The 12,778-nt window shown below is 45.2% G+C and overlaps 3 protein-coding genes and 1 long non-coding RNA gene across 6 annotated transcripts in view; 2 read left to right on the forward strand and 2 right to left on the reverse strand.

Moving 5' to 3' along the window:
- HERC5 (HECT and RLD domain containing E3 ubiquitin protein ligase 5) overlaps positions 1 to 4,441 on the forward strand; it is a 42,349-nt gene extending 37,908 nt beyond the window's left edge. For all 3 annotated transcript variants that reach the window (XM_068542436.1, XM_068542438.1, XM_068542439.1), the window contains 4 exons: positions 641 to 711; positions 2,751 to 2,934; positions 3,016 to 3,118; positions 4,184 to 4,441. In XM_068542436.1, the coding sequence (XP_068398537.1) occupies positions 641 to 711; positions 2,751 to 2,934; positions 3,016 to 3,118; positions 4,184 to 4,389 (564 nt within the window). In that variant the 3' untranslated portion in view covers positions 4,390 to 4,441. The remainder of the gene's footprint in view (positions 1 to 640; positions 712 to 2,750; positions 2,935 to 3,015; positions 3,119 to 4,183) is intronic.
- A 2,566-nt stretch (positions 4,442 to 7,007) lies between these two features.
- Positions 7,008 to 8,998, reverse strand: PIGY (phosphatidylinositol glycan anchor biosynthesis class Y). The gene has a single exon (XM_068542441.1). It carries the CDS (start codon positions 8,996 to 8,998, stop codon positions 8,783 to 8,785), a length of 216 nt encoding a protein of 71 aa, XP_068398542.1. The 3' UTR covers positions 7,008 to 8,782.
- Positions 8,999 to 9,067: 69 nt separating this feature from the next.
- PYURF (PIGY upstream open reading frame) lies at positions 9,068 to 10,874 on the reverse strand. Its single transcript, XM_068542440.1, has 2 exons — positions 10,610 to 10,874; positions 9,068 to 9,236 (listed from the first exon to the last, which is right to left on the reverse strand). Exons 1-2 carry the CDS (start codon positions 10,810 to 10,812, stop codon positions 9,095 to 9,097), a joined length of 345 nt encoding a protein of 114 aa, XP_068398541.1. The 5' UTR covers positions 10,813 to 10,874; the 3' UTR covers positions 9,068 to 9,094.
- Positions 10,875 to 11,101: 227 nt separating this feature from the next.
- Positions 11,102 to 12,778, forward strand: part of LOC137763965 (uncharacterized) — a 43,196-nt gene continuing 41,519 nt past the window's right edge. The window contains exon 1 of the long non-coding RNA XR_011073888.1: positions 11,102 to 11,243. This is a non-coding gene — a long non-coding RNA (uncharacterized lncRNA). The remainder of the gene's footprint in view (positions 11,244 to 12,778) is intronic.

The raw sequence follows: 12,778 nt of genomic DNA on the forward strand, positions 1-12,778 counted from the left end.
GGTGTCTGGACTGGGCCGACCTGGCGGGCCGCCTGGCCCACAGTGGCCTTGCTTACACACCTGGTGGCCAGCGGGCTGGTTGGCTGAGGGGGTGTCGACTGGAACAGCTCTCTCTGTTCTAGTGCCCTTTTATCCTCCAGTAGGCTAGCTGTGGCTTCTTCACGAGTGGTCGCAGGGTTACGGCGAGTAGGAGATGGCAAGTCCCGGCACACAGGCTGCTTTTCAAGCTTTTGCTCCTGTCAGGTCCCTTTGGCTAAAGTACTTCACGTGGCCACACCCAGACTCAGGAGCCGAAGAAATAGACTCGCCCTCTTGATGGGAGGTGTTGCAAAATCACATTGCGTAAATACCAGGATGGGAGGAATTTATGGCCATTTTTTGCAAATCTGCCATACTAGGTCTGTAGTGTGTAAAGTGAATAGTGAGATATGGCAATTGTCCAATTAATTTATTCAATATGATCAGTTAAAATAGATAATTCAAGTTCCTTTAAAAACTTATTTTTCGTTTTGCATGATAAAGGTGGTAATTTTTTACCACCTTGCTGGTTTGAGGAAAAGAGGTATGCTCCAAAGTGTTTTTGTTGATAATAGATTGTTCGGGATTCTCTTGGAGATACTGAGTTCATTTGTGGTTACAGGTGCATTGGGACAAAAATGATGTAGACTTAATTCCTAATGGAAGTCACATAGCTGTCGACCAGACTAACAAGTAGGTACAAAGAAATGAAGTATTTGTTTTGTTTATACACTGTATTTATTTCACTGGGCTCTAAAAATTCCTTGTAGTTATAATTTTCCTTTCTTAATTAATCATTTTTCAAAAAGGCAGAGAATCAGTTCATGTTGTATGTATGTGTGTGCCTCCTAGGGTTTGTATGCTGGCTGGGAAGGAAATGGCTTTCTTGGAGAGGCCTTCCCTCATCTTCCTGTCTAGGATTATACCACTGACCTCTCTCTCTTTATCCCCTTACCCAGCTTTACTTTTTCTTTTCACGTCACACGTTACGTACCTTTAGGATTTTTTGCTTGTTTACTTATCAGTGTTTCCCGTAGCTCTGAGGAGCGGCATGATGGCAGGATCTTGGTCTGTCTCGCTCACCGTTGTTTATCCAGTACCTACAGTTGTCCACAGTGGCGTCTGGTCCATAGCAGGCGCTTAGTTTTGTTAATATTATTAGATGTTACTGTGGTATCTTGACTTCCCAATACTTTATGGGATGCCATTTAAAGCCATAGAGTTTGCGATTATAGAACGCTCCCCTGATAGTTGGTCAGAGTGGCAGAGAAATATCTAGTGAGCATTCTTTATTTTAAAAAACTTTTTTATTATAATATAACACAGAAAAGTTCAAAATTATAACCATGCAGATCAAGAAATAGAACATTTCTAGCTCTGTGGTATATTTTATGAATACACCCCAATTTGTCCATAGTATTATTGATTGCCTGGCCCCTTCCCCTGAAAGAATTGGCAAATGTGCCCAAAGGCAGAAACTGCAAGTTAAGTGCTGGGCTCACCTCAGGGAGGGAGCTTCCCTTCTGTCTTAGTCCAAAGGCCTCTTGAGTCTTGACTTAGATTTGGAAACCTGGAGCTAGATGTGCTTTTGTTATATTACCTGGGTTTTTCTAGTTCTTATCACTGGGAACATTTGCTACGAGCTACTCCATTAGAGCTAGATGTATAAATCCCCTCTTTATTTGTGTTTAAGCGCAAATAATTACTCTGACAAATTCAGACAATACAAAAGAGTATAAAAAAGGAAGTTTCCCCTGTCTCCCAAGCCCATTCTCCAGAGAGAACAGGGACGGTTTTATTCTTCCAAAATTTTTCTCTTCTAATCTGTCAGTTTTCTTAACTGTGTGACCTTGAGCAATCTCGTACCTTCACTGTGTCTCAGTTTCTTTTCCTCTTTACCAAAATGCCGTAAGAACCTGCCTTGCAGAGTTTTATGAAGATTAAATTAGACAGTACATGAAAAAAACAGCTCTAACAGTTCCGTGGCACATGGTAAGCACCCAGTTATTAGATGTTCTAGCTCTTCCTTTTTTTTTTTTTCTGCTTTAAAATATTTTATTGGTATCCTTTTGATAAGACCAAGTAAAGGCCGCCTAATTCATTTTGGCCCCCAAATTTCTAGGCAGTCCCCTCCCCCCATCCCCCAGAGGTTGACAGCTGCTCACATGGGTTAATGCAGGAAAGATGTGCAGTTCCTAGGATCTGTCCAACACCGGGTGGAGGACATCCTTTGTGTCAGCAAAATTCACAGTACCCAGGTAGAAGGCACGCTGCTCTCCACTTCTTGTCCCAGCCTGTTGTTGCAGTGGCAGGAACCATTACCTGGGCAGACCAGCCATCCCAACAGCACTTCTCCAAGAGGAGAATTCCAAACCTTAGGCCTTCAGTCACCAGGCTAGCTAGCCCTGAATCTCTGTGAAGGGGCACTGCCCCAGCTGGACTTCCAGAGCTCTCGTGCTTTATTCAAGAATAACACACCGGTGGATGATGTCTCAAGCCCCCTCGTGGCACTGCAGACCCTCCTTCGAGAATCAGGGGGCTGCACACCGGCAACTGTGCAAAGATGGCACAGGTGGCCGCCTTCCCCTTGTTTGGGGAAGGTTCTGCAGCAGCTGCCAGGCAGACCCCAAGGCCACTGTCTCTTACTGTATTTTTATCGTCCTTTTCACCGCCTCCCCCAGTTTTGTTCAGGGTATTGCAGTAAGCTGAAATCATTTTCTGTTTCATTAAAGGAGAGACTACATTTCTAAGTATGTCGATTACATCTTCAACATCTCTGTAAAGGCAGTTTATGAAGAGTTTCAAAGAGGATTTTACAAATTGTGTGACAAGGAGATTATTGAATTTTTCCATCCTGAAGAACTCAGGGATGTGATTATTGGAAATACAGATTACGACTGGGAAACATTTGAAAAGGTACATCATAAAGGCCAAGTGGTTGGAATTAAAATTTTGTTTGTTTGTTTCCTGAATATTTTTTTTTGCATTTTTCTCTAGAATGCACGTTACGAACAAGGATATGACAGTTCACATCCCACCATAGTGATGTTTTGGAAGGCTTTACACAAATTGACTTTGGAGGAAAAGAAAAAATTCCTTGGTGAGTATTGCATCAGGAGGGGATCTATCATCTCATGTCTTTTCTGTGACGTAAGGAAATCTTGTGTGTCATGGGTACCATTTGCAACAAATCATACTGTCAGAGCCACTCCTAGCCCAGTGGAATGTCCTTTATGCCAGGTTGTCCCAACATCAAAAAATAAATGTTAATATAGGTCTTTCTCCTGTCATTTTCAATTCTGCCTTGCTTCTAAACTTTTCTTCGTTTCTTTGAGCTAAATATTGAGGCTTCTCCTGTAGTTGTGTCGCCATTCGGTTAGCCAGGCCCTGTGGGATGAGCCAGGCTGTGTGCCGTCATTTGTCTCCGCTACTTTACCTCACCTTCAGACTTTGAGCTCAGCTTTATGCCTGCTCGGTGCTTTTCCTGAGACCTGTCTAATGACTTCCTCTCTCATTTTCTTACTCAACTTCCTTAGCTTATTTTTGAGAAACGTTTATCTTCTTATTCTTTTTTCTGTGGATAACATGGGTGTTGGAAGGTATTCAGACTTCTCCAGAAGCCCAGCCTAACTCTCCAGTCTTAACGCTTATAGGAAATCTTTGTTCCAGCCAAACAGTCCCCTTGTCTGTACATTCTAGAGCCCACTCTGCACCTCCCACCTCCAGCTTTCTCCTTCCGTTCCTTGAACCTTCACCTGCCTCCTTGTGGCCTCTCTAAACCTTTCCCTCCTTAAAGGTTCAACTTCATTCCGAACTCTCGGAAGTCTTTCCGGTCATCCCAGCCTGAATCTCTCTCCCTGCTCTGAACCACAGCATTTACACTCAGAAGGTACTTAACTCCATGGCACCTTGTTTGCTGTCTTACACCCTTTTTTCTCTTGCCGTTTGTCTTTTCCTGCTCAAGAATCTAATATTCCCAGCCAGACTGTAAGCTACTTGAGGGCAGTGACTGTGTCAGACTTTGTGCCAACAGTGGTCCCCAATGCAGTCCAATGTAGGACTCTGCACAGGGGCCCTCAGTTAGTGTCTTTGAATAAACACATTTCCTCTCTGTAAATTTTGGTCTCTGTGAAGCAGATCACTCATTTTGATTCTTCTTTTTTAGCGTTTCTTACAGGAACGGACAGAATTCAAGTAAAAGGCTTAAAGAACATGAAAATAACATTTTGCTGTCCTGAATATTTGAATGAAAAAGATCCCATGAGGGCACAGACGTGTTTTAGTGTCCTCTACCTCCCTAAATACTCTACAATGGAAAGAGTAGAAGAAGCGCTTCAAGTAGCCATCAACAGCAGCAGAGGGTTTGGCTGACTCTACCTCACGCTCTTTACCCCTTTCGGGAAATGTTTTCAGAAATAAAATTAACTCCAAAATTAACGTAAAAGTCTTGCTGACTGTTCAATGTGTTTACCTGCTTTTTTAGAATGGCTGTTTTCGCATGTAAGATGTATTAGTAATGATACAGATTAGGCTGTTAAAAAACAAGGTGACCCTGAAACCCAGTGCATCAAGTGAGACAGAAGGGGTTTTTTTACTTCATAAACGTCTGGGTAGTTTGTCCAGGGCTGAAGTGGTTCTTCTCCCTCTCAAACTGCTCTAGTAAAAGTCACAAATGACTTTCTTGTTGCAAATTTCAGTGGAAGCTTGCCCATTTCCATCTTAAAGGTATTTATTGCATTTGAAACTATTGACTACTTTCTCCTCAAAACTCTCATGAACTGCTAGGCTGTCTTTTTTTCTCGGCTGCTTCCTCATGTCCTTTGCGTGCTTCTCTTACACTCCCGCGACCTGAAGCGCCCGTGCAGGCGTCTTTTCCCACTCTGCACGCACCGCTCGTTGCCATGGAGTCAGTTACGACTTACACGCTGGTGGTACCCAGATCTCTCTCTTTGCCTGACAGGAGCTGATAGAGTCCAGCACTACAGCCATCTCTCTGCGTAGCCTGTGTCTACCTGCATGCCTCTCAGCTCCTTCATCGCAACATGTTCGAGAAGAAGATGGCCATTTTCCTGCACTCAGCTTGGAATGGTACCACCAATACCTCCTACAGCCGTCTTCCCTTCCTCCCTCTTCTTCACTCCCTACGTTGAAAAAATCAGTCAGGTTTTGACAATTCTAGTTCTCATCTCCCTCTAAGCCCACTGCCAGCGCTTTAGTTCAGGCTCTCACCATCTGTCCCATCGCTGCAGTTGTCTCTCAACTGGTCTCCTTGTATCTAGACCAACACTGTCCAGTAGAACTTTCTGTGAGGCTAGAAATCTAGATCTGCGCCGTTGAATAAGATGGACCCCTGCTGTAGATAAGGTTTAGCTGTTGAAGAATTTTGAAGAGAGAAAACTTTCGTTGGTAGTGGTGGCAGAAGAAGTGTAGAACTGTGCTGTCCAATGTATGGCTATTTAGCTAAAATGAGATTTAAAATTCAACTCGTCAGTCACGCGAGCCACGTTTCAAGTGCTCAGTTTCTACATGTGACTGCTGGCTACTGTGTTGATGCGGATTTGAGCACGTGTCACCCCAGGGGTCCATGACACACGAAACCTCTGCAAGTTTGCACGTGCTTTTTTTCTTCCTTTTTCTGGGAAGGAGAGCCATAGTGTTTATCAGCTGCATATATCAAAACAATTTTAAAATCAAGCAATAACATCCAATCTCGTTAACACTGTCATTCTAGTTCCCAGATCCATCCCTACGGGCCTCCTGGTCTCCCACCCCTGCCCTGCACACACAGTGTACCACATTCTGGTCATTTGTAACTAGCTCAGTTTCCTGAACAGGCTGCAGTCTCTTGCCTGTGCTTTCACACGTGGTTTTTCTTCTGCCTGGAACCCTCCGCTCATCCCACCCCTACCCCTCCTGCTTCCTCACCTCCTCGGGCTTCAGTTCCACCTCCTCCTCTGTCTGGGTTATTCCCAGGCGTTTCTCAGGATTCACTGCCGCTCTCAGGGCTGTCTAGTAGATGCCATGAGAGTGAATAAGTTTGTGGAATATGGCTACCTAGCTCAGAATTCCCCAACTACCGTCTTTCAGTTTCCTTCCAAGAGCTTAGCTGCCCGTGGTCCCAGGAGTTAGCTGAAAGTGCCACCTAGTGGCTAATGCAGAAGATAGCAGTCACTTCCAAATGGAGCGTTTCATTAAGTGGCACAAAACTTCTGTCCCCTTTCCACACATAATAGAATCTACTATGGCTCTTGGCTGCACCATGTAATTTATTTCCTGCCTCACTTAAAACTCCCACCAGGTCTGTGACAACTTCCATGTCACAGATGCAGAGTCTGAAGTTCAAAGAGCCTTCCTTCCTTAAAAGCCCACTCTGCAGGAATGGAAGAAAATGAAGAGGAAAAGTAGGTCATGACGAGTCCTTTCTTGCTCCCTCAGGGTGGAAAATCCCCACTTAGAAAGCTGGTGGGAAGGAGTTTATTCGCAAGGTGGTTAAAGGTGATCCCCGACAGGGACGCGGTGAGGACAGTAGGGAAGAGAGTCTTGCTAAGAGGCTCTGAGGAGGCAAGAGGTCCCTGCCATTGTGGACTCAGCTGATTATTGGGGGGGGAAGAGTCCCAGTTAGTGAAAGAACCAGGCAGTATTTCTCATGGTGGGTTTACAGCGCAACAGTCGGAGGTGGTGAGGTCAGCGTCATGACGCGCGTGGCATTCTGTGGCGGGAAGCTGGTGCAGGAATCCCCGTAACGGACAGAAAGCAAGGATGATGTGCTTGTGAGGGACTCAGGGACATGAGAAAGCTGTTGGAGAATTCCCAAGAAAGCGTGTCACATCTCAGAGGGTCGCTAGAAGTAGCATAATGTGGTGGGCAAAATTTACCAGGCTTAAGACCTATATTCCACTACTGTCCGTGTCTCTAACTAGCATTTGACTCCAGCAAGTAAGTGACTTGGAACCACTGAGCCTTATGCTGAACATACATTGTTTTTCTGGTTTTTTTTGGTAACAGCTTTATTGATATACAAGTCGCACAGCATATAATTCAGCCATGTACATTGTACAACTCAGTGGATTTAGTATAGTCACAGAATCGTGCAATCATTACCACAGTTGATTTCAGAATACAGTGCTTGTTTTATCAGCAAAATTCTTTCATTTACACTGACCATAGTGAGATTTAGGGCACATTAAAAAGGAAAATAATGCCATTTCAGGAAATGATGGGTACCTCTATTGTCTTCCGTGTTATTTGTATATTGCCATAGAGGAGGGTTTTTTTGGGTTTTTTTTTTCTGCATTGGGTCTTCATTGCTGCACACGGGCCTTCTCTAGTTGCAGCGAGTGGGAGCTACTCTTCGTTGCGGTGCGCAGGCTTCTCATTGCGGTGGCTTCTCTTGTTGAGGAGCACGGGCTCTAGGCGCGCGGGCTTCAGTAGTTGCAGCACGTGGGCTCAGTAGTTGTGTCTCGCAGGCTCAGTAGTTGTGGTGCACGGGCTTTGTTGCCCCACGGCGTGTGGGATCTTCCCGGACCAGGGCTCAAACCCGTGTCCCCTTCATTGGCCGGCGGATTCTTAACCACTGTGCCACCAGGGAAGTCCTTGCCATAGAGTAGTTTTTAAAACATGACTTGTACTACAGTATATACATTGAATTAATGCAACAGAAAACACATCCAACCTCGTTTTAATTGTCTTTTGAAGGGGAAGAATCACTATCTAAAGGTTCTGTTAAACTACTTTAAGGTTCTATTAAGAATCAGTTAAGGTTATATTCAGTTCTTAGGTTTCTTTAGGGTAACTACTGAAATATTTATGTTACACTTCTGAAAGAGTTATTGTACTCATCAATCTTGTTGAAAGTTCTGGAAAATCAGGAACTATTAATGTGTAAAATGCTCATGCCCTTAGTAGTGCTATTTAAAATAGGTCTCCTGTGGCAGGAAAATAAACTAATGTGCCTCAAAACGTAGCCCTCAACTCAATAGGACACAATTAGCTATTTGCAAACCTTTCAACCCCACCTCTACCTCCAGAGACACATACTTTCCTGGGAAATTATTCTATTTTGGCTATTATGTGTCTCTCTAAATATTCTAAGTTTAAAATTTAGAATATTTTACATTTTCTCTTCCTTAGAATCACACTCTAGTGACCAAAGGGGGATAAAAACCCCACAAAACTACAAATTGTTTTATGGAAAATGTCAATATCTTATTTTATTATTAATGTAAGCATGTGATGCCAAAGAAATGAAGGTAATTTTACAAACTCAGAATTTTGGCAAATACATGAAGTTTCCATTTTATTACAGTTTTATACCACATTAGTTCAAATCCATTTCTCTACAACTACCTCAACAGAGCTCCTCTGGAATTATTTCAGTCATCCTTAACATGGGACTTTACCAGACTCTGAATGTAAAATAAACATGTAAGATTTCAAATTAGTAACTTTTAATTATGAATGGGATAAGACATAAAGTCATCAGATGATGGCTGGGGCTATTAATTTCCGACAAGACACTCTGTTGAAATGTTTCTCCTGATACCCCAGGTATAAATAAGAACCTTCAAAAAACAAGGGCACAACCAAAGTACAATAAAGAAGCCTCTGCAGCTTAAGCCTCCCCTAATCCTAAACCTCTGACAGAAGCTAGGCAAAGCATCTTTCTTGCACGTTAAGTGGGTGTCCAGTATTTCCATGTAGTTGAGCTTTCAGAGGCAGACACTCAAGCCTATCCTTAGGATATACCGTCTTGGCTCTGGTTGTATTAATTATGCCTGAAGAGTTTAATACCCATCCAAGTCCAAAGGTGGAAGAACACATACACGGGTATGGTGACCGGCAAGAGCAGACTGTAAAAGCACAGGCTGCTTGTGCTAGTGCAGCCCTGCGGGAAGTTTTCTTCCACGGAGGCCGAGTATAACAGCCCTGCTAACGAGACCAGCGGAATAAGGACAGTCAACGTAGGAAGAGACAGAAACATTCTTCCCCTCCACTGATTACCCGCCACTCTGACTTTTTAAAAGGCGGATGGTATTCAGAAAATTCAGTTGTGTGTGTTGTCGTTTTTACGTGTGATCTAATGCTGCCCCGTTTCTTCTTGCTTCTTATTTTGATGTGTCATCCTAGCTGCCTGTGGTATCATATTAGGAATCCCATCAATAATTGGATAGGCTATTCCTAACTCTTCGTTAATCAGTTCATTTGTCGATGCTTCATATCTGAGGGGGAGAAAGAAAAACAAAATGAATCGTGGAGAACAAAATGCTTGGAAGAGCTTGATGTTCAATAAAACAGTAACGTTTATCCCGTTCTTCACGTAAGCGTTAATCCCAGAAAAGCAGAATTAGGCTGCTTTTCATTCTAAAAGCAGTAATAGCCCATCGAACCACTTCTCTTAGAAAACGAATCTCTTAATTGTTCCCATTTTAGTCAGTTTCTCTCATTTTCTTTTTCACTTCATTCCCAAGCCATGCCTCAGTTTTTTAAAATACCAGTCAGAAAAGATTTGCCCTTTTCATCCAAATCTTCCTTCATTACTTTTTTCAACCCCGAAACAATCCCCCTTCATTTACTACTGGAACAGACCCTAGAGGAAATTTCAACTTCTTCATTTTAGAATACATGCTTAATAGAGCAGCCTTATTGATCCATTAAAAGGAAACCACTGAAAAATCGAGACACACAAAAGTTTGAGAGAGATGAGAGTGCAGAAATGAGGAAACTTCGGAACGCAGCGTGTCTGCAAGTGAGCTGTTTACACAATTAGCTAAAAGGGAGATCAAATGGTAATTTCAAGGTTTAAGAAAACTGAGTGAGTCACATGTTCGTTATGAGAAAAACCCTGAAAGAGGAATGAAAAAGATGAAGATAAAGATGACTAGCGATCCGCCACCCCAAGACCACCGCTGACGCCATGTGGGTGTTTCCTGGTGTCGGGGTTCCGAGTCGGCGGCCTGGAACGGCAGTGTTCACCCACAACGACTCTACGTTAAAGGTTAAGCAGGCCTTTACAAAAGCCAAAAACCAAAAGAAGGCGGCACCCCGCGCTTACATGCCTAAGGCCGTACACGGCGTCTGCACAAGACTCTGGAGGCCACTGCATTTTTCATCGTCTTGGCTGAAAAATCGGAACGCCGTGGACTAGTCTTGAATCCTACGAGCTCATAAACCGGGCTCTCCAGGTGAGAAACCCTTCGGGTCCTTTTAAGAAAATGCGCCATTGCTCAAGCCCCGCCCGCGGGCCTTCCGAACCATTCGGCCCGCCCTGGGGTGCCTGGAAGTCTGCATTTTAAAAAAGGTGCCCTGGCGATTCTCAGGCGCGGCCAGGGGAGAACCGACACGCGCCCCGGCCCGCGCCGGCGAGTGGGCGGTGCGGTTCGGGAGGCCTGGGGCTCGCGCGCCGCCGGCCCCCCGCCTCCCCTCCCCGCGCCGCGGGAGGCCCCGGGGGGAGCCGGCGGGCCCCGGGGCCAAGGAATGGCAGCCAAGAGCATGCCCGGAGTGACCTGCCAGGGCTGCTCGGCGGCGGCCCACGGCCATGCGGTCCACCCGCCCCCCTCGCCGCGACGGAAAACCCGCCGCGGGCGAACCTCACCGGAGCGGCTTCTTGGAGAGCGGGCACACCAGGAACTCCAGCAGCGCTGGGTCGAAGGCGCGGGGCGGTTCCCGCGTCCGCTCGCTCTGGTCTGGGGACGGCCGCGACACCGACGCGTGCACACACCTCTGGGCGACCGCGGGCGGCCGTGCGCGTGCCCCCCGCAGCGCTGAGGCGAGCCGGCCGCAAACTCCGCGCGGCATGGCCTGGCGGCCCGCGACCGGGCCCCTGCGCGCCCGTGACCACCCGCGCCGCTGCAGGCGCTGCCCGGGAGTCCAGCCCCCGCGGCCAGGCCCCGCCCCCCGGTGCTCGGGAAACGCTGCCCCCGACAGGTGGAGGCTAGCGCTTTGGTTCCGAGGACGCCCCGGACCCGACTGCTTTCGCCGCGACACCGCTCGGTAGTTGAGAGCGCGGCGTGCAGCCCGGGGCCCCTTGCGGCTTCTCCTGCGCGTTGGCAGGTTACAAACAAAACCGATGCTTAAGGCGGGGAGGGGGGCAGGGTGTCTTGAGTTTTCACCAGAGCCTATCGCAGCGTTGCCAGGAAGCCAGTGGCCGACTTCAGAGTCACACAGTGTTTCACTTGGACCTACGTGGTTATCACCAAAATGAGGTTTCAAACACACTGTCCTGTTGGGTATGTTAAAAACATTACTTTGTTTTATGGAAATCTTTACTATACCACAGTTCCTGTAGCATCGTTCGGCCTTTTTTTTTTTTTTTTTTTTTCTTCTCCTTTCATTTAAAAACATTTAAAGACCTGAAAAGAATGACTTAGTCCTCTTCACCTCTCAGATGTCCAGATTCTTACCCTGTGGGACTCATCGGGAACTCAATGGCGTAATAATAATAGCACACCTAATTTGCTTTTATAAATGAGCTTGGAAGCAGCAAGGACTCTAAATAACTGCGTCTGTTAGTTAAATGGGTGATCCATTCAATGGGTTTTTCGCCCCCGGTTTGCCTCTGACTCTCCAAGAAAATGATGCACGTTTTATCTCTTTCTTATAGTGTAGTAGATAAGTGCTTGGGCTCTGGGGTGCATAGTTTACTAGTTCCATAACTCCAGCAAATGACCTAACTACTCAGTTTCCTTATCTGTGTAATAAGACTAATAATTGTACCTACCTCATGAAATTCCCTCCTGGGGATTAAAATGTGCTAATGCATGCAAAGAACATTTAGAAAAGTGCCTGGGACAAATTAATGCTCAGTTAATGTTATCTACTTTTATTTTCTCTATTCCTCCTAGTTCAGTATACTAGGAGATTCTTTGTTAGTCATCATTCTTCTCCCTTTGTTTTGCTAAACATTGAACCTTTTCTCCCCCTCTCCCTCTCCCTCTCCCTCTCCATCATTGGTCTTTATAATTTCACACTTTGTGTTCCTCGGAGATAGGGATGGGAGTGAGGAATATAGAGGTACAAATACAAGATTATATTTTCAAATTTCTCTTGCACTCAGCAGTGTAAAAGTAGAGAAACTTTTATTTTGTTTGTTCTTGTTTACTAACGCTCAAAAGATTTCAGCATAGGCAGTTGTCAGGGATGTAGCCTCAAGAGGGCCTATTGTAAAGTTCCTCTGTTACTTTCACATTATTTCCTACTAGGGCAGTAGTAGGAATCAATTTTTCAGGTGTAGTTAGTTGATACCTAGGGAAGGAGGGAACTGTAGGAAAGGTAAGTTTCAGCGAGGTATGGGGACACAGAGCTGAACTTCTGCTGGCACTGAGTGGGCCCAGGCCAGGCTGGGCAGGCCAGAACCTTGGACCCCTGTGGGGTAGGGCCAGACACCCATGCTTAAGACAAGCTTCATTAGCTTCATCTCACCTCACCTGGCTGATAGATGCATATCAACTGGGTTTTCTAACAAGTTATAAATAAATTAGTTTCAGTTTGCATCCACATAGAAGGTTTGAAGCAGATCAGTTAAATTTATATTAGTATTGGGGGAAAATATCTTCAAATTTGTAGCACCCCAATCAACATCCAAGTTTTAAGGAACATGTGAGTGTGTGAAGTATTAGTCCAAACCATATAAGCATTAAGTTGCAAAATGTCCCTGCACAGCCCTCGCTAATTAAGAAATCTAACTCATTTCTGCATGTAGTATACTAAGCTGAATGTAGGTGACAGGGTAGAATTGTAAAACCGTTAGTCCTTTTTTGACTGT

Source organism: Eschrichtius robustus, chromosome 4, assembly GCF_028021215.1.
Source record: "Eschrichtius robustus isolate mEscRob2 chromosome 4, mEscRob2.pri, whole genome shotgun sequence".
Taxonomy (NCBI): Eukaryota; Metazoa; Chordata; class Mammalia; order Artiodactyla; family Eschrichtiidae; genus Eschrichtius; species Eschrichtius robustus.

Excerpts from the sequence above, each read along its gene's own strand:
- PYURF (XM_068542440.1), bottom strand. The coding sequence starts at position 10,812 with ATGCCGCGCGGAGTTTGCGGCCGGCTCGCCTCAGCGCTGCGGGGGGCA. Across the intron at positions 9,237-10,609 it reads CTCTCCAAGAAGCCGCTCCG|ATATGAAGCATCGACAAATG; the intron begins GTGAGGTTCGCC and ends TCTCCCCCTCAG.
- PIGY (XM_068542441.1), bottom strand. The coding sequence starts at position 8,998 with ATGTTTCTGTCTCTTCCTACGTTGACTGTCCTTATTCCGCTGGTCTCG.